The sequence below is a fragment of the Furipterus horrens genome, unplaced genomic scaffold, assembly GCF_987537825.1.
Source record: "Furipterus horrens unplaced genomic scaffold, mFurHor1.1.pri manual_scaffold_4, whole genome shotgun sequence".
NCBI classification, from domain to species: domain Eukaryota; kingdom Metazoa; phylum Chordata; class Mammalia; order Chiroptera; family Furipteridae; genus Furipterus; species Furipterus horrens.
Genome location: NW_028327174.1, coordinates 113,772,344 through 113,798,870, shown reverse-complemented (window position 1 = coordinate 113,798,870; position 26,527 = coordinate 113,772,344). Strand labels below are relative to the sequence as shown.

Genomic DNA, 26,527 nt, shown 5'->3' with positions numbered 1-26,527 from the left:
AATGGAAAGGAAAAGACAACACATCTATATTTATGAGATAAAGAAAAAGAAGTTCTCAGAGGGAAATTTATAGCTGTAAATGCCTAAGTTAAAAAAGAAGAAAGATCTTAAATCAATAACCTAACTGTATACCATATCAAAAATAAAGGATAGAAAAAGAATAGAAAAAAAAAAATCAATGAAGCCAAAATTATTTCTTTGAAAAAATGAACAAATTGGCATTAGCTACCAAACTGGAAAACTTACATGAAATAGAAAAATTTCTTGAAACATACAATACCAGAACTGACTCAAGAAGAAACAGAAAATCCGAATAGATCTATTACAATAGTGAGATTGAATCAGTAATCAAAAACCTCTCAATAAAGAAAAACCCAGAACCAAATTACTTCAACTAGGGAATTTTACCAACATTTAAAAAAGAAAGAACACCGATTTCTCTCAAATTTCTAAAATGTTGAAGAGGTGGGAACACTTCCTAACTGATTCTTCGTGGTCAGCATTACCCTGACACCAAAGCCAGATAAACACATCACAAGAAAATTACAGACTAATATCCTTGATGAATATTGATGCCAAAATCCTCAATAAAACATTAGCAAAATGAGTCCTGGCTCGTGTGGCTCAGCGATGGCCTGCAAACCAAAGGGTCGCTGGATTGATTCCCAGTTAGGGCATATGCTTGGGTTGTGATTAAGGTCCCCAGTTGGGGGCGTGATAGAGGCAACCACACATTGATGTTTCTCTCCCTCTCTTTCTCCCTTCCTTCCCCTCTCTCTAAAGTAAATAAAATCTAAAAAAAACCCCAACACATTAGCAAAATAAATTCATTAACATATTAGAAGAAGTATACATCATAACTAGGTGGGACTGATCCAAGGAGTGCAAGGATGGTTTAACATATGATAATCAATGTGATATACCATTAATAATTAATACAGAAAAAGCATTTGACAAAATCCAACATTCTTTCCTGATAAAAGCACTCAATGCACTAAAAATAGAATGGAACTTCCTCAATATGATAAAGCCCAAATTTATATATATTTAAAACCCATAATGAGCATCATACTTAATCATAAAAAACTGATAGCTTTTCCTCTAAAATCAGGAACAAGACAAGGATTCTTGCTTTTGCCACTTTAATTCAGTATAGTATTAGAAGTTCCAGCTAGAGAAATTATGCAAGAAAAATAATAAAAGGCAACCATACTGGAGAGGGAAAAGTAAAATTATCTCTATTCAGAGGTGACACAATCTTATATGTAGATAACCTTTAAAAATACACCAAAAAAGCAAACAAACAAAAAAACCTATTAGAATTAATTCATAAATTCAGCAAAGTTACAGCGTACAAAATCAGCTGCATTTCCATACATTAATAATGAAAAATCTAAAAAGAATTAAGAAAAAAATTACATTTACAATAAAATACTTAAAAATAAAATTTAAAAGTTGAAAGACTAACAGTGAAAACTACAAAACATTGCTAAAAGATAAATAAGTGCAAAGGCATCCCATGTTCATCAATTGAAAGACTTAGTTTTGTCACTATGCTAATACTACCCAAAGTGATATACAGATTCATGAAATCACTATTATTGTAATGGCATTTTTTCAAGAAATAGGAACTTCTGGCCAAGATGGAGGCATAGGTAGACACACTGCATCTCTCTCACAATTAAGAAGGAATTTATAACTACTTCAAAACTAAAAAAAAAAAAAAAAAAAAAGCAGAAAATTGAAACTACATGGAAGTTCAACAAGGAAATAAAGAAGAAATATTCAGCCAGAAAGGTATGAGGGATGAAGCCCGGATGAAGAATGAGGTACGGTTCAGCAGCGGCAGCAGCAGCAGCAGCAGCAGCTGGCGGTGTGGCTAGTAGCAGCTGGGCTGGTGGCAGTGGCAGCAGTACAGGGACTGTAGCTGTCGTGAAAAGCGCAGTCACACATTTTAAACCTGGGAAGCAATCTCAGCCCCAAGCCAGGCCAATCCCAGCCCCAGACCAGACTGCACAGCTTGCGGTTCCAGGGCCAGGGAAAGTAAAGCGACATTGCTTCTGACTATGAAAACCAGTGGGGCATTGGAGCAGAGGAAGAAACCGGTCTCTCAACAGAGGCAGCTTGTTTAGAACAGGAAGGGGGAGAAGTGCCTGGATAAGGGGTGAGTGAGGGGCAAGTGGCACTGTTCCCTCTCAGACCCCTCCCCCACATACAGTACCACAACGTGGTGAAACTGGTCACCAACACTGAGGAATACCTAAGGTTCCACCCTTACAATATAACAGGTGCGACAGCACTAAGACACAGAGGCAAACACAGAAAGCTGTCAAGATGAGGAGATAGAGAAGTACAGTCCAAAAGGGGGGGCAGATCAAGGTTCCAGTGGGAGAACTAAGTGACAAGAAGATAGCGAACCTAACAGATGCACAGTTTAAAGCACTGGTGATAAAGATGCTCACAGACTTGACAGAAAAGATTAAGCATGACAGTGAAGAAATCATGGCTATACTAAGTGAAATGAAGGAAAATCCACACAAAACTAGTGGTGATAAAAAAAATATTAGTGTTCAAATCAACAAATAGGAACATAAGGAAGAAATAAACAGTCAACCAATAAATAAGAAGGAAATGAGAATTTAAAAAATTGAGATCTCTGGTAGTCTCCAACAGGTTGCCTAGGCCCAGACTGGTACACAATCTCACGCCACCAGGGGCAGATCCAGAAAGCGCAGGTCAATCTAAGAAGCAGCAACAAACAGAAAGGGTCACAAAAATGGGAAGACAGAAAAACAACCCCCACTGAAAGGAAAGGATGAATCCCCCAAAAGATTGCTAAATGAAATAGAAGGAAGCAAACTATCAGATACGGAATTCAAAAGATGGATTATAGAGAAGCTCAATGAGATCAGAGAGTGCAAAGAAACTCCAGGGAAACTATAAGGAACTCCAGGGAAACTACAAGGAACTTACTGAGAATTACACCAGCATGAAAAAGGACATAGAAACTATCAATAAGAGTCAGGAGGAAATGAAGAATACAATTTCTGAATTGAAGAACACAGTAGAAGGAATTAAAGGCAGGCTAGAGGAAGCAGAAGATCAGATCAGCGATCTGGAAGACAATGTAGAAAAAAATTCCCAGACAGTGCAACAAAATGAAAAAAGACTGAAAAAGAATGAAGAGGTTTTAAGAGAGCTGCAGGACAACATGAAACATAATAATATCCATATCATAGGAATTCCAGAAGGAGAAGAAGAGGAGCAAGGGATAGAAAACCTGTATGAAAAACTAATGACAGAAAACTTCCCTAACTTGATGAGAGAAAGAGTCACGTAAGTCCAGGAAGCACACAGAGTCCCAATGAAGATGAATCCCAACAGGCCCACTTCAAGACACACCATAATTAAAATGGCAACATTCAAAGACAAAGAGAGAATCCTAAAAGCAGCAAGAGAAAAACAGCTAATAACATACAAGGGAGCTCCAATGAGGCTAGCATCAGATTTCTCAACAGAAGCACTAAAAGTCAGAAGGGAATGGTCAAAAATATTCTAAGCAATGAAAAACAAAGGCCTACAACCAAGAATACTCCACCCAGCAAGGCTCTCATTCAAAATGGAAGGTGAAATAAGGAGGTTCCAAGACAAAAGAAGGCTGAAAGAATACATCTCCACCAAACCAGCATTGCAAGAGAGGCTAAAGGGTCTTCTTTAAGAAGATGAAGAAACAGAGAGAGACAGAGAGGAACACAAGTACAAAGCGAAAAAAGGACAATGAATAAGTACCTATCGATAATAAACTTAAATGTAAATGGATTAAATGCACCAATCAAAAGACATAGGGTAGCTGAATGGATTAGAAAGCATGGCCCACATATATGCTGTTTACAAGAGACCCACCTTAGAACAAATGATCTACACAGACTGAAAGCAAAGAGATGGAAAAAAATATTTCAAGCAAATGGACATAAAAAGAGCTGGGGTAGCAATACTTATATCAGACAAAACAGATTTCACAGCAAAGGGCATAAAGAGAGACAAAGAAGGACATTTCATAATATTTAAGGGAAAAATCCATCAAGAAGATATAACCCTTGGAAACATATATGCACCCAACATAGGAGCACCCAAATATATAAGGAAAATTTTGAAACACTTCAGGAAGGATATAGACAGTAACACACTCATAGTAGTAGACTTTAACACCCCATTGTCAACAATGGACAGATCTTCGAAGCAAAGAAACACCAAAGATATTGAGGCATTGAACAACACTCTAGATCAAATGGACTTAGTTGACATATATAGAACTTTTCACCCCAAAGAAGCAAAATATACATTCTTTTCAAGTGCACATGGAACATTTTCAAAGATAGAGTACATGGTAGGACACAAAACAAGCCTCAACAAATTCAAGAAAATTGAAATTATATCAAGTATCTTCTCAGATCACAATGGCTTAAAACTGGAAATCAACCTCAAGGAAAAAATGCAAAAACATTCAAACTCATGGAGAATGAATAACATGCTATTAAATAATGAATGGGTTAACAATGACATCAAGGAAGAAATCAAAAAGTTTCTGGAAACTAATGATAATGAACACACAACAACCCAAAACCTATGGGATACAGCAAAAGCAGTCCTAAGAGGAACGTTCATAGCAATACAGGTCTACCTAAAAAGGGTAGAAGAATCTCTAATTAAAAATCTAACCCTACAGCTACAAGAACTAGAGGAACAACAACAAACAAAGCCCATAGCAAGTAGAAGGAAGGAAATCATCAAGATCAGAGCAGAATTAAATGGCATAGAGACTGAACAAACAATTCAAAAGATCAACAAATGTAGGAGCTGATTCTTTGAAAAGATAAACAAAACTGATAAGCCTTTAACCAGGCTCATCAAGAAAAAAAGAGAGAGGACCCAAATAAATAAAATCAGAAATGAAAGAGGAGAAATCACAACCGATGCCACAGAAATACAAAGGACTGTAAGAAATTATTATGAACAACTGTATCGCAAGAAATTTGACAACCTAGATGAAACGGACAAATTTCTGGAAACATATAATCTTCCAAAACTGTATCAACAAGAAGCAGAAAGCCTGAAAAGAGAAAGAAAGGAACTTCTACCATTTGCAACAACATGGATGGAACTAGAGAGAATTATGCTTAGCAAAATAAGCCAGGCAACGAAAGAAAAATCCCTTATGCTATTACCTATTACAGGAGACTAATGAACAGCACAAACAAACGAGCAAAATTGATCCAGAGGTATGTAAACAAGGAGTAGACTAACAATGACAAGGGAGGAGAGGGGAGGGAGAGAAGAGGGTAAGAAGGGGAAGGGTCTAGTCAAAGAACATGTATAAATGACCCATGGTCGTGGACAACTGGGTGGGGACTGACTGTGGGAGAAGGGGTTGGCAGGGTGCAGGAAAGCAATAGGGAAAAAAAGTGGGACAACTGTAATAGAAAAACAAACAAATATTTTTATTGGGGGAAAAATGAAAGAAAAATAAATTAATAAAAGAGACAGCAACCCCCCCTGTCCCATCCCACCCCCAAAAGAATTTTAAAAATTGAGGAGAGGCTTAGTTTACAAACCTCTGGGATAGCTTTAAACGTGCCAACATCCGAATCATAGGGGTGCCCGAAGGTGAAGTGGAAGAGCAAGAAATTGAAAAATTATGTGGAAAAATAATGAAAAAAAACTTCCCTAATTTGGGGAAAGAAATGGATGTATATATAGGTCCAGGAAGCACAGAGTCCCAAACAAACTAGACCCAGGGAGAAACACACCAAGACACATCATAATTAAAATGCTAAAGGTCAAGGATAAAGAATCTTAAAAGCAGCAAAAGAAAGAAGAGAATTACCTAAAAAGGAGTACATATAAAAATGTCAGATGATTTCTCAAAAGAAACTTTGCAGGCAAGAAGGGACTAGCAGGAATTATTCAAAGGGATGAAAAGCAAGGATCTACAACCAAGATTACTCATCCAGCAAAGCTATTGTTTAGAATGGAAGGGCAGAGAAAGTACTTCCCAGACAAGGTAAAGCTAAAGGAGTTCATCATCACTAAGCCATTATTATATGAAATGTTCAAGGGACTTATATAAGAAACAGAAGATCAAAACTATGAACATTAAAACAACAACAAAATCACAACTATCAACAACAGAATCTACAAAACAAAAACAAAAAACAAACTAAGCAGACAACCACAGTGGGAAGAGAATCACAGGTATGGGGATCATGTGGAGGGATGTCAGCTGGGAGGGGAAAGGGGGAAGAAGGAAGGAAATGATGCAGGAATTAAGAGGCATAGCAGGAGGGTGTAAAATAGAGAGAAGGGTGTTAAGAATAGTACAGGAAGCCCTGGCTGCTGTGACTCAATGGATTGAGCGTTGTCCTGCGAACCAAGTGTCGCTGGTTCGATTCCCAGTCAGGGCATATGCCTGGGTTGCACGCCAGGTCCCCAGTTGTGGACGCGTGAGAGGCAACCACACATTGATGTTTCTCTCCCTTTCTCCTTTCCCTCTAAAAACAAATAAATAAAATCTTTACAAAATAAAAAATAAATAAATAAAAAGTAGTATAGGGAAGGGTAATATCAAAGAATCTATATTTATGACCCATGGACATGAACTAAGGCGGGTGGGACTGCTGGAGGGAGTGGGGTGCTGGTCAGAGGGGAGCAAAGGGAAAAGAAATTAGGACAACTGTAACAGTATAATCAATAAAACATACCAAAAATAAATAAATAAATAAATAAAAAGCCCATCCTAAAAAAACAAAAAAACAAAAAACTATCATTAAAAGTCTCAAGGGATGGCCAATAATCAAAACTATCTTGAAAAAGAAAAATTTGGGGAACTTCCTGGTTTCAAAACTTACCACAAAGCTACAGAAATCAAAATAGTACGATGCTGACAAATAAAACAATGGAATAGAATAGAGAATATAGAAATAAACCTTTGCACATACAGTCAAATGAATTTCAATTTGGATGTCAAATCCATTCAATGGGAAAAGGACAGTCTTTTCAACAAATACTGCTAAAGAAACTGGATATACACATGCAAAAGAATGAAGTTGAACCCTTAACACCATATACAAAAATTAATTCAAAATAAATTAAAGGAATGAACATGAGATAAAATAATTAAACTCTTAGAAGGAATCATAGGGGAAGCTTCATGCCATTGAATTTGGCAAGGATTTCTTGGATATAACACCAAAGACAGAGGACACAGAAGAAAAAAATAAATTGGTCTTCATAAAAATTAAGGCACTACCCAGAGAAGAAAAAGGCAACCCAGAGAATGACACAAAATATTTGCAAATCATGTATCTGATAAGGCATTAATATATCCAGAATAAAGAACTCCTAAAACTCAACAACAAAAAACAAAGCTAGTTAGCCCTGGCTTGGTGATTCAGTTGGTTGGAGCGTTATCTTGTGCACCAAAAGGCTGCAGTTTCAATCCCTGGACAGGACACATACCTAGGTTGCAGGTTCAATCCCCGGCTGGGGTGCATGTGCGGGAGGCAATTGATCGATGCTTCTCCCGCACATCTACCTCTCTCTCTCTTTCTCTCACTTCCTCTCTCTGAAATCAATAAACATATCCTCCAGTGAGGATTACAAAGACAAAACAAAACAAAAACAATCTTATTTTAAAATGGGTAAAGGGCTTCTTTTAGTCCAGAACCTCCATTTTCTAGTAATTCGCCCAAAATGACTAACACAAAGAGAAAGAGGAGAGGCATTGCTATATGTTCTTTAGGTCTTTTAGAAAACACAAAGTTGGTTCCTTTGGCCACATACGTGCTAATCTACAAGGAAGGTGATATTGTAGACCACAAGGGAAGGACACTGTTCAAAAAGGAATGCTCCACAAATGTTCCCATGGTAAAACTGGAGGAGTCTACAATGTCACCCAGCACGCAGTGGCCATTGTTGTGCACAAACAAGGTCAAGATTCTTGCCAAGAGAATTAAAGTATGTATTGAGCATATTAAGCACTCTAAGAGCCAAGATGGCTTCCTGAAACGTGTGAAGGAAAATGATCAGAAAAACAAGGAAACCAAAGAGAAAGGTTCCAGGTTCAACTGAAGCATCAGCCTGCTCCACCCAGAGAAGCATACTTTGTGAGAACCAACTGAAAGGACCCTGAGCTGCTGGAACCCAGTCCCTATAAATTCATGGCATGATAAGTATAAAAAAGATAAAGACCACTGTACTAATAAAATAAATAAATACAGGTATCCCCGGGATAACACGGTACTTCTATAACACGGTTTTGCTCTAACATCGTTACAGAATTGGGGAAACCCCCCCATATAACACAGTACTTCTATAACACGGTTTCACTCTAACATGATATGACTGTTGAAAATATCCAAGAGCTGCTGGTAGAAGAAGAAATTGATGAAGCAATTTTGGTGGAAATGACATCTGGAATGTGTCAAGATAACTTAGGGTACCAGAGCATTGATGAAAACGAAGAAATTAAACAGTTTACTCTAAAAAGCGTAAAGAAACGCCTAGATTTAGCCGAACAGTTAAGAGTCATATTTCTTAAATGAACATCCTTGCACTGAAAGGAGCACAAAGTTTAAGAGAGAACTTCAGAAGTGCTTAGCACCGTATACAAAATTTGTAAAGATCTCTCAATTAAAAGCAAGCAATATAAAATAACAGATTTTTTGCAAAAAGTTGGAGTTGGAGTTGGAGGCAGCCGTCCGTCTCGAGAGACGATGGTGTAGCTTCTTAAGAGTCTATCTGCACCGCCGAGAATGGCTGTGCAGTCCGACTTGGGAGTGACACGGTATCTGTCTCCTCCCGTGTTGAATCGACATCTTGCGATGACGCTGGAGTGTCCTCTCCAGTGAAGCTGAAGCTACAGAGCCTGGGCAGGGTGATATGGAGGGTCTGCTGTTGCCCATGCAGCAGACCCCCCCTCTCTTCGCAGCTGAAGGGTCCAAGGGAAAGACGGAGTCAATACAGCTTGGCTTCAGGTGCGCCGCAGGAGTTGCCGGTGTTGACTACAACGTCAAACCGCCTTAGGGACTCCGGCTCCGGACTTTTTGTCGGGGTTTACTCCCTTAGCCTTTCCCCTGAAGAGGTATGCCGCAAGGCAGCGGAGGTTTTTTGGAGTCAGAGTTTTCCTTCTCTGATGTGCCCTGATTGGAAGATCGAACCAGCGACACTTAGCTCGCAGGCCGACGCTCAATCCACTGAGCCAAACCAGCCAGGGCTAATACCATACTACTTTGTTAATAAAACAACGTATAGTTTGAACAGTCAAGTTGTTTGGCTATTTAAGGTCTTTTGTGGTTCTATATAAATTTTAAGATTGTTTTTTCTATTTCTGTAAGAAAAAAAAGTCATTGGACATTTGCTAGGGATTGCATCAAATCTATAGATGGCTTTGAGTAGTATAGACATTTCAACACTATTAATGCCTGTGATTCATGAACACAGAATGTCTTTCCATTTATTTGCCTTCTTTAATTTCTTTCATCAATGCCTTGTAGTTTTCAGTGTATAGGTGTTTCACCTTCTTGGTTAAATTTATTATTTTTATGCTAATATAAATGAAATTGTTTTCTTTTCCAGATATCTCATTATTAGTGTATAGATTTTATTGATTTTGTATTCTGCAACTTTACTGAATTTGTTGATTAGTTCTAAAAGTTTTTTTATGGAGTCTTCAGTCTTTTTCCATATAATATCATGCCATCTGAAAATTGAAAGTTTTATCTCTTCCATTTTAATGTGTAGGCTTTTTAAATATTTTTCTTGCCTAACTACACTGGTTAGGACTTTTAGTACTATGTTGAATAAAAGTGGCAAGAGCAGGCATCTTTGTTTTGTTCCCGACCTTAGTGGAAAAGCTTTCAGTTTTTCACCATTCAGTATGATGTCAGCTGTGGGCTTGTCACGTATGGCCTTTACCATATTGAGCTACATTTCCTCTGTACTCACTTTGTGGAGTTTTTAATGTGAATGATGTTAAATTTTTTTCAAATGCTTTTTCTGCACCTATTGAGATGATTATAAGATTTTTATTTTTATTTTGTTAATGTGATGTGTCACATTGATTGATTTGTGGTGTTGAACCATCCTCTCATCCCAGGAATAAATCTCACTTACTGATGAATATATGATTCCTGTAATATATTGTTGAATTTAGTTGCTAATATTTTGCTGAGAATTTTTGCATCTATGTCTATCAGGGTCATTGGCCTATAATTTTCTTTCCCTGTAGTGTTCTTGTCTGATTTGTTATCAGGGTACTGGTGGCCTCATAAAACACATTTGAATGTATTCCATCCTCTTTTGTTTTTTTTGGGGGGGGGGTTGGAAGATTTTAAGAAGTATTGAGATTACTTCTTTAAATGACTGTTAGAAGTCATCAGTGAACCCATCTGGTCCTGGACTTCTGTTTTGGGGAAGTTTTGGGGTTTTTTTTAGGTATATTTTATTGATTATGTTGTTATAGTAGTTTCCATTTTTTTCCCCTTTGCTCCCCTCTGCCCAGTATCCCCCTTCCCTCCAGCAATCTCACCCCCTCTTAGTTCATGTCCATGGGTCACGCATATAAGTTCTCTGACTTCACCCTTATCTATATTAGTCTTAATTCCCCCCTGTCTAGTTTGTATTTACTAATTACGCTTTTTAATCCCTGCACCATTTCCCCATCTCTCCCCCTCACCCCTCCCAGTTGATAACCCTCTGAATGATCCCCATACCTATGATTCTGTTCCTATTCTGGTTTGCTTAGTTGGGTTTTGTTCTTATCTTTTAGATTCAGTTGTTGATAGTTGTGAGTTTGTTGTCATTTTCATGTTCATAGTTTTGACCGTTTTTTTCTTAAGTGAGTCCCTTTGACATTTCATATAATAGCTTGGTGATGATGAGCTCCTTTAGCTTTATCTTGTCTGGGAAACACTTGATCTGCCCTTCCATTCTAAATGATAGCTTTGCTGGATAGAGTAATCTTGGTTGTAAGTCTGTTTTTCATCACCTTGAATACTACTTACCAGTCCCTTCTTGCCTGTAAAGCTTCTTTTGAGAAATCAGCTGATAGTCTTATAGGCACCCCTTTGTAGGTAACTCTGTTTTTCTCTTGCTACTTTTAAGATTCTTTCTTTATCTTTAACCTTTGGTGTTTTAATTATGATATGTCTTGGTGTGGTCCTTTTTGGGTCTAGCTTGTTTGGGACTCTCTGTGCTTCCCAGATTTGTATGTCTATTACTTTTGCAAAATTTTGGAAGTTTTCCTCCATTATTTCCTCACATGTTTTCAATTTCTTGTTCTTCCTCTTCTCCTTCTGGCACCCCTATGATGTTGGCATGTTTAAAGTTGTCCCAGGGGTTCCTAAACCTCTCCTCATTTTTTTCAATTCTTGTTTCCTCATTCTGTACTGGTTGACTATTTTTTTCTTTCTTATGTTGCAAATCATTGATTTGAACCCCAGTTTTCTTCCTTTCACCACTGGTTTTATGTGGATTTTCCTTCATTTCATTTAGTATAGTTTTCACTTCTTCCCTCATGCATTTGCCATACTTAAGCATATCTGTCAAGCCTGTGAGCATCTTTATCACCAGTGTTTGGAACTCTGCATCTGTTAGGTTGGCTATCTCCTCATCACATAGTTCTCCCACTGGAACCTTGATCCATTCCCCCTTTTGGGCCATACTTCTATGTCTCCTCATCTTCACAGGTTCCTGTGTTTGTTTGCCTCCGTGTCTTAGGTAGAGCTGTCACTCCTGTTATGTCGTAAGGGGCAGAGCCTTAGGTACTCGTCAGTACAGGGAAACCTGTTTCACCATGTTGTGGCACTGTGTGTGGGGGAGAGGTCTGAGAGGGAACAATGTCGTTTGCTCAGCACTTGCCCCTTTTCCAGGCACTTCTACTTTGTATGGGCCTGGCGCCTCTCTAATTTTTGCCCTGGTGGTCATTCCCAGAGTGGGTGGGTCTGCCAGGAGATTTTTGATTACTGACTCAACCTCCTTACTAATAACTGGCCTATTCAGAGTTTCTATTCTTCACAATTCAATCTTAGTAGGGATTTATCCTTTCTTCTAGGCTGTCTAATTTGTTGGTATATATTGTTCATATATCATGATCTTCTGTGTATCTACTACCAGTTTGCCTTTGTGGTTGCCATGTGGCTTCCATAAAGTATAACATCCTATTTCAAATTGATAACTTAGAAAGCATAATTGGAAACTTTATATTTTTATTGTTACCCCCTTACATTTTAGGTTTTTAATGTTACAACTTACATCTTTTTACATTGTATAGCTAAAATAAATTATTGTAGTTATAGCTATTTCTCTTCGTTATTTTAAATCTAAACTAGAATCGTGATTTATGTACCACTAATGCAATAGTAGAGACTCTGACTTTGACTCTATATTTACATTTCCTAATCAGTTTTACGCATTCACACATTTTACGATGGAATGGCATTCTTAAACTTCTGCTGGTAGAAAGTTTTTTAGTATTTCTTATAAGGCAAGTCTACTGGTGATAAACTCTCTCTGTATTTTTTGCAAAAAGTAGAGCATAGAAATCAAGATAATGCTGAAGAAAGTTTAGAAGATGAGGATATCTTGTCAAAAAGAAAACACGTTCGGTTAATGGAGCTTAGTAGTAATGACGAAGAAAACATTACTTACCGTAATTCATAATAATATGTAATACTTTGATAAAAATTGCTTTAATAAAGATATTTCTCTTAATTATAAAAATATAATAGTATGTTTTTTTAATTTTTGGAACCTAACCCCCCTTTTGGTACTAGTTCTTTGTTTCATATAACATGGATTCGCATAACACAGCATTGGTTAGGAACCTAACAACCGTGTTATTTGGGGGTTACCTGTAAATATAAAAGTGGGAAAAGGACTTAAATTATTATTTTTCCAAAGAGATATATAAACGGCCAATAAACACATAAAAATATATCAACACACTAATCATTACAAAAATGCAAATCAAAGCTACAATGAGATACCACATCTCACATCCATTAGGATGTCTACTCTCAAAAAAATCAGAAAATAACCCTGGCTGCTGTGGCTCAGTGGATTGAGCATCAGCCTGTGAACCAAGTGTCTCTGGTTCGATTCCCAGTCAGGGCACATGACTAGGTTGCACGTCAGGTCCCCAGTTTGGGGCGTGAGTGAGAGGCAACCACACAGTAATGTTTCTCTCCCTCTCTTTCTCCTTTCCCCTCTCTCTAAAAATAAATAAATAAATAAATTTTAAAAAATCAGAAAATAAACAGTATAGGCAAAAATGAGGAGAAACTGGAACTTCTGTGTTTTGTTTATAGGGATGTAAAATATGTTCAGGTGCTGATACAGAGAAATCTGATTAAGATCACTGGGGAGAGGTAGGAGGAGCCATAGGAGGAGTTTGCTAAGGCAATGAAAAGCAGTCTAGGATGGGATTGGCTGAGAAGCTGACTGCCTCCAGAGCCAATGGAAATAAAAAGAGGGCTGGCTCTTGGGCCCACAAACTTTTCTGAACTTTTCAGGCTCCTGAGTTGGCTCTCTCTCTTGGGCTCTTCTTCCTCAAGGATGCCTGGATGATGGTGCTGCAGCTGCCTGCATTTTCCAATGGACAGTATCTTCTATGGAAAGGAACTCAGCACAGCCTAGAATCAGGCTGGCCTGGCAGAGGGTGGCAGGTTTATTCTCTGGGTGTTCTAGAGGAACAGACTCTGAGGCAGAAGCCTGACATTCTTCCAAAATTGTGTAGCCTTTGTGTATTATGTTGTTTAAGTTTGTAAACTAACCTTACAGAAACTAACAGGGTAATGCTAGGAGAATTCGAGTGTTAGAGCTTAGCCTTAATTGATAGGCTTAAGTAATTAAAGCTGCGGTGATTGCTTTTGAATAAAGACTCCTTTCCTTTATCAGCAAATCTTTGCCTGTGGAATTTTGCCTAGAGGGTGGCAGCAGGCAGCAGGACCTCAACTTGCTGTTTGGTAACAGTACCATGGAAAACAGTTTCGCATTCTCAAAAAATTAAAAATAGAATTACCATATGATTCAGTGATTCCACGGCTGGGTATATACCCCAAAGAACTGAAAGCACAGTCTCAAAAAGATATCTGTACATCCATGTTCGCAGTAAGCGCATTATTCACAGAAGCTAACATGGAGAAGCAACCCAAATGTCCCTGGATGAATGAATAAACAAAATGAGGCATATACACACAGATTATTCAGCCTTGAAAAGAAAGGAAATTATGACACATGCTACAACATAGATGAACCTTAATGACATTATGCTAGATATAATGAGCCAGTTACAAAAAGACAATTACTATACGATTCCATATATACAAGGACCTAGAGTAGTCAGATTCATAAAGACAGAAGGTAAAATGGTGGTTGCCAGGGGCTGGGCTGGGGAAGAGGTTGCATAAATGGGGAGTTTTCAATGAGTACAGTTTCAGTTTTGCAACAAAAAATTCTGGAGATGGATGGTGATGATGGTTGAACAACAATATTAACGTACTTAATGCCATTGAACTGGTGCTTAAAAATAATTAAGGTGGCAAAGTTTATATTATGTGTATTTTACCACAATAAAAAAAAAAAACAAAAAACTGGGGGAAAAAGAACAAAGTTCTAAAACATGTTACAACACGAATGAATGTACCCTGAAAACATTAAGTGAAGGAAGCCAAACAGGAAAGGACAAACACTGTATGATTCCACTTATAAGAAGTAACTAGAGTCGTCAGATTCATAGAAGCAGAAAGTAGAATAAAAGTTAACAGGGGCTGGGTAACCAGAGGTGCCAGAAGAGGACACTAAAGAGTTATTTCTTAGTGAGTAGTTTCTGTTTGGAATGATGAAAATGTTCTAGACTTGGATGGCTGTTCTATGTTGTGAATATACTTAATGTTATTGAGTTATATACTTAAAATTGATTAAAATGTCAAGTTTTATGCTATTTAGATTTTCCACAAAAATAATAAAGAAATAAAAACAAATAAACAAACAAAAAACCTCAACAAGAATCACAACCACCTAAACAACAGGATTAGCAGCGCTGACAGATGTGGGGTGGCCCAGCCCAGGCTCTGAGAGCCAGTGTGGGGTGTCCAGATGGCAGAGTTGACACAGCTTGCCCAGGGTTCAAGGCACAGACTCTGCAGGGCTTTGGGGCCATGATAAGGATTCTCAACTTTGTTGCAGAATAATGGAGAATAAAATTGAGTCAGATTGATGGAGATTTAGTTATCAGGAAGGTACTGCTGTCATTCAGAAGAGAAATAAGGGAAGTTCAGACTAGCAATGTGGATGTGAGAGGAAATGAAAGAAGTTGGCTTTAATCATCCCTGGAGCAGCCAAGATTGACAACTTGGGTCAAAAAGCCAGTCCCAGCAAATTTTAGCGAACTGAAAACACTCCAAATTTGTTCTCTTATTAGTACACAGTTAATAAAAAGATCACAAGGAATTAATAACTATAGTATTTAAAATCACAGGAGAAATTGCAAAATATTTTGAACTGAAGTTCAAAGAAAATGCTATATAACAAAACCTTTGGACTACAGCTAAAACCATTAGAGGGAATTTTGTAGCCTGAAGCCTGTATTATAAAAAAAGAAAGGCTGGAAATCGATAACTGTATATCTCAAAAATCTTCCTAGAACAAAAAAACTAACCAAAGATAGAAGGAAAAAAGTAATAAAGGAAGAAATTAATGAAACACACAATAAATATCATCAAAACCAAGAAGAATTCCTTGAAAAGACTAATAAAATTTATAAACCTTTCAAAAAAGTGAGAGAGTGCACACATTCAGAAATCATCAATATCAGGAATGAAAAACAAGACATCACTGCAAATCTTGCTAATGGTGAAGAGAAGTTATTATGAATTTTAATGCCAATTAATTTGAAAACAGATAAATTTAGAAATGTACTAATTGATCAAAAAGCAGAGTTTAACAGAAAGGAAGAGAAACTCCACATGGTACTAAAACTAAATTGAATCCATAACAAAAACTTTACCCTCAAGGGATGGTTAAAGTAAAATGTCAATCACTGCATGCAGATAGGAGGTACATGAGAATTCCCTGCGGATTTTTCAACTCTTCTGTGTGTTTGAAATTTTTTGAAATAAAAGGTCATAGGGGATCTTCCCACACTCAGAGATGGTCTCATCAGTGAACTTTGATCAACACTTTAGAAAGAAATAACACATTCTTGCACAAACTTCTCCAGAATATTGAAAAAGAAGGAATACTTTTTCTGACACAGGAATGCATCACATGACAAAATCTAATACAGCAGTTCCTGGTCTCTGCCCTACCTGGTCCAGGCATACCAAAGCCCAACAAGGGGTGGCCGTGGGTGCAGTGTGCGGACCCCACCCACACCTCCACCCTAAGGTCACAGCGAGGACAGGTGGAGCTGGGCGCATGAGGACAATGCTGCACCCACCAGATCTGGGACAGCCCCACCTAGAGGCCCACCTGATGCTCAGCTGAGAGCTGCTGCTCTGCTGATACCTGGGGTCACAGCCCCACTCCCACCCCTGTCCCTTTGACCCAGTTACACCCCACTTACAGCCCGCACCTCGCCAGGGGTCGGGGGCCAGCCAGCCATTGTCTCCATGTCATGCAGCTTCTGTGTCAGCTTCAGCTGGTTGAGCGATGGCTTCAGCTGCGAAGCCCCCACTGTCTTGCTGGTCCACTCGTCCACCAGCTTATGCAGGTCATCCGTGAAAGTGCCTTTTTTGTTGTTGCTGTTGTTCACCTGAGCCTGGACATGCAGGGCAGGTGGAGGGCCTGGCTCGGGGCCTGGGACCAGACTGCTGGTGGAGGACCCTGGGAAGGCACACACAGGCCGTGATTGGTGACACTGTCCACCAGCAAAAGGGGCCATCTACAGTCATTCAAACAATGGTCTTGCGGCAGCTAGGCAACACCTTGCTTCAGGAGATGGTCTGTATTTAGGGAGACATGTGCCAGTTTTAGACATGGTGAAGCATTTCCACAGGCCACAGGGGACTAGGCTGTGTCACCCATCTCATCAACCAGGCCAGGGGACAGGACTCCAGCTGCTGGCAACCTTACTCTGCATTCATTCTGGGCACACACGGCTCAGGTCTGCCAGACCCCAGAGATTGCAAGCTCAGGAAACTCCTGGTACAGACTGGGGGCAAACCATTCAGGTCTCTGCACTCTTAGCTCTAACATTAGGACTCAGAGGGGATGCTTTCAGCACACAGCAGCTGCTGTTATACTTCTAGCAAAGAGAAAATGCCTATGATAGGCTGGGTCATTCCTGTGAATTTACATGGCTTGATGGTTTGAAATTTAAGACACAGAAATGGCACCCTTCCTCGCCAGAGATCTGGGGAAGTTACTAATAAAGGGCACTAACCTAGAGCCTTCCATCTGTAATGGGGCTGCAATCTGGGCACCAGCAGAGGGGCAGCTGGAGGAGGGAAGGCCAGGACTGCCGAGGAGGCCTGGGCAATGTGCTTCAGGAGAGGTGGGCAAAGTCAAGTGCACTTGCCACTTCACTGAAAGATTTGTTTTAAATGACCAAAACAGAACCTTTTACTTAAAAAAAAAAAAAATTGTATCCCCTCCCTTCCTCCTACACATAATTTCTAGTTGGCAATTTTAAATAAGCCACCTCTTAAAAGTTCTGCATTTAAAAAATAACCTAATGACCATCTCTTCAAACAAGTCATTGCAAAATGGAGTCTACTTTAGTGGCTAGCAACAAAAAAGCACAGACACAAACAGGTAAACATTAGTAACAAGATTCTACATACACAGAGCTGTATCTACATGAACATTTCAGCCAGAAAAGGAAAAAAGAAAAAAAAAAGGTACAAGATGAGAGCAGTGGGCGGCCCAAGTAGCCTGATACCCATTTTGTCCCAGGAACTCTCCTCTGGCACTCATCTTTAGCACTTCAAGGAAATTTTCATTCCTGCAATTTTTGAAAAGCAGCCAATTAATGACTGAAAATGTGTGCACGTTCCGAAGCAGAAGAGCCTCTCAGATGTAAACTGGCAAGAATGCACAAAGTCTAAGCCATGGAGATGCAAAGGAGCACCACAGATGGCTGTCCCGCCAGGTGGAGGTGGAGCAGTGCCCACCAAGGGTGGGTGCAGAGCAGGTCCATACCTGCCTATCCTCCAGCCCCATGGTTCCAGGCCCAGCCGTGGGAACCCTGATGTGAACTAGCCACAATAAAGCCCATGCAATGGAGAGCGGACAAGGGAAGGAAAAAAACCCGATAATTACGACTGCTGTGCTCTTTGCCTAGACAGAGACGCTTCAAGGCAGACCCTGCAAGGGAGAAAGAAACGACACAAGACCACAGAATTAGGCAGGACAGTACACACGAGGTCAAGCCACCACACTTTAAGCAAAAGTAATCAATGTGAGGAATAGCAAAGGCCAGCAGTTCAGAGAAAAAAGACCAGCCTCCTGGGTTCACTGGGTGTCCCTGAATCAGTGTGCAGTTCACCCACGCTTCGCCGAAGGGCAGAGTTGCAGGACCAAGCCCCAAGCTTCAGAAAGAAGAGTGTGTATCTCTGGAAACATGTTCAAAAGAAAAAAAGAAGAAAACAAAACAAAACCAAAAAAAAAAAAGGCAAAGCACAATGCTTGGCTTTTAAATTAGGGCTTTCAGGAGCCCCACTGATTGAGACAGGAAACCCCACTAATGTCAGCCAGGAGAGCCTCACTTCCTGGAGCCCGTGGGAGGTTTTCCAAGTGCAAAAAGATACATTGTTTTGCAGGTTTGAGGCCAATCCTGGATCTCAGATAGCTGTCCTGACCAGGCCAGCAGTAGGCATTAAGGAAATACAAGGAGTCCTATAGAGAGGTGAGAAGCAGGGCTGACTCTGATTCTCTGCTACACTTGGCAGCCTCATCTGGCATTCCCAATCAACCAGGGCAGGGCAGGGCCCCTTGTCATTGGACTACCACTAAGGGCTGCTGGACCTTGTGATCCACAGAGCCTGTCTGTGCTGACAGACACACTGACTTGAGTGCCTGGCATGCTCTAACAGTCAGTGCCCAGCCAGAGAGCAGAAGAGCTGGCCAGGAGGTACTGCTGCACCCAGATTACCCTGCCTTCCAGAGTCAGGCAGGCAGGGCAGAGGTGGGACCGCAAAGGATGGCTCAGGCATCCCCAAGGCCACTCAGCAAGGCTGTACTAAGATGGAGGGTCGTTCTGTGTGCCTACCCATGCCCTTCATCAGGAGCAGGATGCCCTGCACACAACCATGCTCCTCCCTGGAGGGTGTCAACAGCAGCAGCACCATTCCCAACACTATTCATGGAAGTGAAACTGCGGCCTCCTATATTTGAGGACACAGGGCAAAGGTCGACCAGGCAACTTGGGGAACAGCTCTGTGCACTAGACTCAAATTCAGTTGTTCTTATTTTAGTTCATCCTGTCTGTTCTGAGGCTGACTTGCAGAAAAGCAGCTGATGTTCTGTAGGGATCTCCAATGTACAAACAGAAAGGAAAGAGCAAGGCAGAAGCAGTTCAGCCCAACAGGATCTTGGTGGGAATGTTGAAGGGCCTTAGCTGGTCTGTGTTCCAGATGGATCCCTACTGGGAACACAGGGCCCTTTGAGAACTGCATGGAGCAGGTAAGAGGGTCCCAGCTCGGTGACTGTGTGGGGTACCAGGGAATGCACATTTTCCCGCTGGGTTTATGTAGTGGTAGCCTTAGTTTCTAGACCACAGCAGTCCCCTACTGATGACTGAGAACATGGGACTAAATGCCCAGGCAGATGCCCACAGCCTAACAGCAGCAGGTTATTTCAAAAGGCTGCTCTGGGCCTGCTGCACTAGACCTCTAGGTTCAGGGCTGATTCCCATCTGCCTGCTCAAAACCACCAGAGGGAGCCAGGACCCCAGAAAGACCTTGCTGGGAACCCAGGATCGGTGCCACAGGCCACCAGAACACTGTGCTTGGAACTGGAGAGCCATACTGGTCCATGGAGGCCTCCACACCCATGCTCAACACCAGAGCACAGATGGCTCCTGGCCGTACCAGCTGAACTTTAAACACAAGTCAACCAGATTCGGGGCCCTATACACTGAGATCATGCTGTTCGACTGTGTGCAAAACTACAGCAGAGTAGCCACCATGGGGCTGGTGACCAGCCTCACTCAAGTAGAGCCCTGCCCCCTTCAGCCTTTCCACAGTATCCTGGCCTCGGCCTGCCCGATGCTCACCAAACAGACGGCATTGGATGAAGAAGCCCCACCCTGTCATGCTCACCCCACACTGCACTGGGGCATATGCCTTGTGGTTCTTTCCCATAAAGCTACCAGGCAATAATGCAAAGGTGCTGGGACCCACACAGGACTCACAGGAGGCCCACACGGAGTCTACACAGGGCATGACTGTTTAAACTAGCCCCACCTCTGGTTTCCTATGGATAGTAGAGGTCTCCCCAGTAGGACTTTGTTGTTGGTCAAGGCCATGCAAAGAGAAGAGCCAGCTTCTAGGCCTCAGAACTACTCAGGGAAGTGTCCATGTGGGGCAGGAAGACTATTCTTCCCAGACTGTGAAAGGGAAGCACACAGATGACCTGGCATCTTATCCTTGTGCAGCACGTCTGCAGGAGTGTTCCTCAAAGCAACCAGCTTTCTGCCTTCACTGCCAGACTGCAGGTCTCAGACAGCACTCAAGCCAACAGTGATATGAGGCCCCAAGCCACTTGCCCCCACATTCACTATGGCACAGGAACAAAGGCTGTACCTGGTGCGGACACCCCCTCACCCCAGACTTTTGGCTGGCTGCCAGAAGGATGCCTCAAATTTGAGGGTGTCTGATGGGGACAGACTGCATAAAATATGGATCAGGCCCTACAGCCATTCCCACACTTGCCATTTATCAAGGTGTTCAAATAGTGACAAAGGTCATTTGGAACTGCAGGGCCACAGCCTCGGTGCAGACCAGCCAGGTTCCCCACCCCCATGATGACAGGCATACCTCTTACCAGGTTGGCCTCACCCCAACAGTCACACTAGGCACTTGGTTCTGGCACAGGGAAGACTGTGGGTAGAAAGCACCAAAGTGTTGCTCCAGGTGTGTGTGTATTGAGCCATCAACTTCTCAAGCTGAGAAAAGTGCCAAAACTTGTCCCTGAAGTAGGAACTGGGAAGCAAATGCATGTTGGCTCTGCCCTAGGGTGACTTCACCCTGAGTGTCAGTGCTGGGGTTGCACAGGCCTTGAAGCATAGAGGCCAGCCCCTTAGACCACTCACCAATTTGGCCTGGGTGGCCTAAGGTATGGTGGGGGCTGCATGTGGGGTTTTTCCTCCCTGGGTACCCTCCTCTGCCCTCTCTCAAACTTACTGCAGTGCGTCCCCACAGGGAGGGAAGAGGGAGAGAGAACACACCAGGGTAAGGGCAGGGCCTGGGGAGTTACAAGTAGCAGCAAGGGTCCCAGAGACAAACTTGCTGCAGCGTGAACACCAGGCATGTTGTCAAAGACATGAGAGAAAAACACAAGGGCTCCGTGTGGAGAGAGAGGTCCTAGAGAATACAGGCCTTGCCTCTGGTCAGGAGGAGCCACAGGCAGGGGAGTGACGTGCCTGACAACTTCTGACCAACAGAACACCAGGGTACGATCACTTCTGCAACCTAACCGAAGCTGCCCCAAACCAGTCACCAGTACAAGAGGGGTCCTGTAGGGATGGGCAGCAGCCTCCAAGTCTGTATCCAGGGTCTGCCCTGCCTTGGGGTCCAGTCCTCCCCCAGGCCCTGCCCACCCAACAGCAGTCCTGATCTAGTGCCCACCCCAAGGAGGTGCTGAGGCTGTAACCCCCCCCTCACTCTATGTCCCCGGCCTGGTTGCCTCTCCCACATGGGGTCACTTCCCAGCCCCCTGAAGTTGTAGGTGCCCATCTCCAACCTCTCTCATATTCTCTGAGTTTCAGAGAAGCAGGGGCTTTCTGTACTTCCAATCTTTACATAGATTTCACTTTCCCAGAGCTTTGTCTCCTGTTCTTTTCAGGATAGGGAACTGAAAATCCATCTCAGCTTTATCTCCAGCCTGGGTTGGGTCAGCTACTCTGCACCTCAAGCTCTAGCTTCCTTGTCTTCTCGTGGCCAACCTTTCAGCCCTCCCAGATCAGTTCTGAACTTCCCTCCAGTCTCTCACCCGGGAAGCAGCACAGAGTGGCTCCAGGAGGAGCCCAGAGGGCCAGCACGGTGGATATCAGGACCAAAGGAGGGGGTTGTGTGTCCTGGCTCCTCTGGCCCCATTGGTAGAGGAGCAGGGAAGCTCAAGTCTTCATACTCCTTAGGCCTCATGGCCATGGGCAAGAGGGCCCAGAACAGGCCAAGCACTTTCCTCACCAGCAACCTCAGGGCATGTGGGGGTCACATGATGGCCTGAAAAGACTAGGAACTCAGCCAAGACATGCATGCCTAAATATAACTGGGCTATGCAAACAGCAGTATCCTCATATTCACAGCATCAGAGTAAACAAGGACCACCAGGCCAGTATGTGCCACTACCTAAAATCAACCTGCCTGGGCCAGGCCCCACCATCTGCCACCAAGCTGTGCCTCACACATTCCTTTCCTCTGGGTTCAAACAGAAGCAAAACCTAATCTCTTTGTCCCTGCTATGCCTCAAATTTTTCTTATGTTGTAACACTAAGTAATAGTGAAGAAAAAGAAAACCCCTAAAAACAAGCAGAACCAGGTACATATAAAGTGGTGATGACCTGAGAGGCATGCATGATGCTGCTTACTCACAGGTTTTCACTCCAAGTGCCCTAGGAAAATGACCACCTGCTGTAATGTGCTGCCCCCATGTGGCCAGCAGCCCTCCCAGCAGGGACACGGTTGCCCATCTGAGCGTGAGACACCTGGAGATCCAGATGTCCTCACATCACAGTCTCCCAGGTGACAGCCATGCACACGCAGGCAGAGGGGGAACACTAAGTGAAAAGGAAGCTGGGATGCACTCAGGCCTCCCCACTTCCCGGACCTCCAATCCAACTCAGGAACTAACCAGCAGCCCAGTGACCGAACCGAACCAGGCATCTGTCAGTGGAGGAGGAAGGCTGTGTAGTCCCTGGGCATTTTCTATGTGATCTTAGGCTTCCAACCCGGCTCGCCCGCCTAGGGAGGATGCCATGGCCCCTCGATGGGAACGGACACCTACTGTGGAAGTGGCCTTAGGTCCCAACAAGCACAATGTATCTTTATTGTACAAGCCAAAACTCACATGCTCCAAATCAGTATGTCCAATCCAATTGGTAAAAAGCTTAATTTTTCTGTTAAAAAGACAAAAACCCGTAAAGCCCGCAGCTTTTAATTTATTTGCTAATCCATGTAAGGGATAGACAATTTTGGATGGCCCCAAGCAGGTATGCCATTCCTGGACATGAGTCCTGGGTACTAAGGGGGCATTCCAGGGACTCTGAGGACAACTGGGACTGAGGTTTGGTTTCACAGCATTTTGTGGACCTGCATAATTGACTTCATCTCTAAGGTCCTTGAGATGAGAGGGAAACACACCAAGTAAAGTGCAGGAGCTAGAGAGAAAACCAGGAGAGGCCAGGCCCAGATGCGGAGAATGATGGGAGGCTGGGAGTCACCTCTCCCAGAACTGGAAGATTCTGAGATGAGCAGAGTGGAGAGAGGGGCTGGGGTGCTCTAGCTGGAGTATGTTCTCGGCATTCCCACAGGCAGGGAGTGGGCAGTAGGTGAATAGTATTGGATGTTGATACAGCCCTTGTACAGAAGTTACACACTCCAGTGACCTTCTAGCATTGTCTCGGTTCACTACATGCATGTCTTCAAAGTCCAGACATATGTGAAACACATCATGCATGTAGAGAAGACCCAGGTTGTCTTTTTGTTGTTGCTGGGACGGGGGACAGTGGCTGTGTATATTTGCCACAATTGTAACTGAAATAAAAATACATACAACATTAAAAAAAAATCAAACAAACAAACAAAAAAAAACAAGTGATGAAAGAAGTGTAGAGCACCTTGGGGGCTTGGGGGGTAGAGCTGAGGCTGGGAGTAGGAATAGCACTCAGGTTGGCAGTGGGCGGAGCACTGAGGCTGAGATTGGGCAGGCTGCTGCACAGGCTTTTGGTGCCTAGGCAGGAGCAGAGAGCATGCACTGGTGTGCTTTCTGGGGCTAGACAAGTGGGTGTGGATGGGGCTCCGTTTTCCATATTAAATGAGTTCAATGGGGTGGGGGAGGCATCCTATAAAAAGTATGGAAGGTAATAAAGACAGGAAGAGGATGGGGAGAAACCAGGGCCAGGTGGTGATAAAATACAGAAGAACAAATACAGACAGATGGACACAGACACGGGTCCACTGAGGAATCGAGCGCGAGGTTTGCTACTAGACTTATGGGTCACTCTCTCAGACGTTGGGTGGCAAACCGTCCAGCCTGCAAATGAATATAGAGGGAAGAGAACAGAGAGACAGGCATCAAGTACAGTCTCTGGGCTTCCTCCTACTCCACCAGCCACATCAGCCTCAGTCACTTAGCATCCATGGCTGCACCTAGCCCAGCCCAGAGGACCACAGCCACTGACCACATAATGGGAAGGAGGAAGCGTTGGAGCGGAAGAGAAGCAGACCCCAGGAGAGCGTGCGGGGTGGGGGCGGGGAGATCGGATGTGGCAGCAGTCACCATGTCTCTGGACAGAAATTGTGCGGGTGAAGCACCTCATCGCACAGCTGCTGTGTCCACAGCAATTCCTCCTCAAGGCCAAATTCCCAGCTCAAGAGCTGTGCCCTGGTTCCCCCAGCAGCCCTTCTGGACCAGTGTTTAGCGGGGAACAGGGCAGGGTAGAGTGGGCAGTGCCTGGGACCTGACACAGACCACACAGCAGATGCCATGTCTGACCAGTGGTGCTGGTGCCTTCCTGAGGTCACTCTAGCCAAGCATACCTCCCTCTGAGCCACTTACAGAAAGACTGATGGCTGGGCCATCCATCTTTTCATTCAAAGGCTACCTCGGTAATTACTTCTTTAAGAAGCTGTCGGCAGCCTTGACCACAGCTCATGTCCCCTCTACACCACACAGGCCCTACTTGACTAGCACATGCTCAGAGATGGGCAAGCTGAGAATCACCTGGGCCACGTGCTCCGCCTCCGTCATTGGCTAAGCTGGAGCAGATGTCTGCAGACAAGGAGGCCCGAACAGAGCAAGGCTGTTGGGTCTGAACTGCCTTTCCACACGAGTCTGAAGCTGCTGCGGGCCCCGCCCCGGCTTTGGTGGGGTCCTTAGCAGGAGGGGATCTGTTGCAGTCTGACAAATGACCTGGGTAGGGAGAAGGGGGTACAGGTACTATAAGGTGCTGCAGGACAGACCATCCAGCACAGGATGCATCTGTCCTCCTTGCTCTTTGCTGGGTGACCTTGGAGAAGCTGAGTCCCTGCAAGCAATGGGCACATGGCCGGGTTACCCACATGGGAAGTGCTGGGAAGATTAAAGAAAATGACCGGTCTCTACCAGCTGACATTATGTTGGGCTCAATTTGTGCAAATGCAATGAAAGGACTGTGGTATGTCTGGAGGTGTGCACCTGAGCTCAAAGGTGCCTGTAAACTTTCTCCTTGCTCTAATTAGTCTCTCGTTAGCATTAGGAATTGGCATGGAATTTGTGTACCTCTTACAATTCGTGGACCTGTGTCCTGTGGGTTATATGCGACACCAAGAGGGTGGGTTTGTGGTCAGCTTACTGCTAGCTTCCCACCTGGCGCAACTGAGGCTTCAACTCACTGGGTCTCCACCTCAGAGTGTGGAGGCTGGGGCCTATGTGCACTCTCAGTGCCCCGGGTTCATGATTAAGGGCTGGGGTCCTCACCACCCTTCTCCTCCCCAAATGCAGTTGCTCAGTCTTCACTGTTAGCAGGTGATGTATGTCTGAAAGACTGGGCCAGAAGGAACAACCCTGTCTCAGGCAGCAACCTGCAGTAAGGAACAGGTAGGAAAGGGCAGCTCCCAGCTCTGGAGACCCTGGGCCTCCTTTTCCCTCACTCACTTAATCTCACAGGTGGCTGAGTGCTCCAAGCAGACCTGCCCACTCACAGTCCTTTCCTCCTGCCACAACATGGGGGCAAAGGCACCAGCCCTCCATAGCCTGCAGTGGATTCCCGGCTCCCATGAAGGAGACTCATGAAGTGCTCTTCCAGGTCTGGGTGCCTGCCTTCCATCTGCCCAGCTACCAACACAGCCCCCTCCCGAGGGTAACCAGGAGCACACAGGGCCAACCTGTACTGGAGGCCACGACTTTGAGCTGCTGAACCAGAGGGTTCAGCAACCTCCCAGCCTTCAGCTTGCTCCTGCTGTTCTTTCTCCGGCGGCCAGCAGGGGGCGCCGTATGAAAAAGCGCCAGGTTTGGGGGCAGGGTCTTGCCAAGGCGGCGGTACAGGGCTTCGATCTCTTGCTTCTGCTGGCTCTGCAGCTCTGAGATCTCCTTCAGGTGTCTACAGGAG

At 43.4% G+C, this 26,527-nt stretch overlaps 1 protein-coding gene across 12 annotated transcripts in view; it reads right to left on the bottom strand.

The window, feature by feature from the left end:
- The window catches only part of WNK2 (WNK lysine deficient protein kinase 2), a 153,862-nt gene that overhangs the window by 24,185 nt on the left and 103,150 nt on the right, over nucleotides 1-26,527 (bottom strand). For 3 of the 12 annotated variants that reach the window (XM_090273953.1, XM_090273958.1, XM_090273966.1), the window contains 5 exons: nucleotides 26,304-26,518; nucleotides 25,162-25,350; nucleotides 24,373-24,471; nucleotides 18,319-18,363; nucleotides 16,622-16,881 (listed from right to left, as the gene is read on the bottom strand). In XM_090273953.1, the coding sequence (XP_090130079.1) occupies nucleotides 16,622-16,881; nucleotides 18,319-18,363; nucleotides 24,373-24,471; nucleotides 25,162-25,350; nucleotides 26,304-26,518 (808 nt within the window). Of the gene's footprint in view, nucleotides 1-7,515; nucleotides 7,622-16,621; nucleotides 16,882-18,318; nucleotides 18,364-24,372; nucleotides 24,472-25,161; nucleotides 25,351-26,303; nucleotides 26,519-26,527 lie in introns of all 12 variants that reach the window. The other 9 variants (XM_090273956.1, XM_090273957.1, XM_090273954.1 and 6 more) reach the window with 9 other exon arrangements.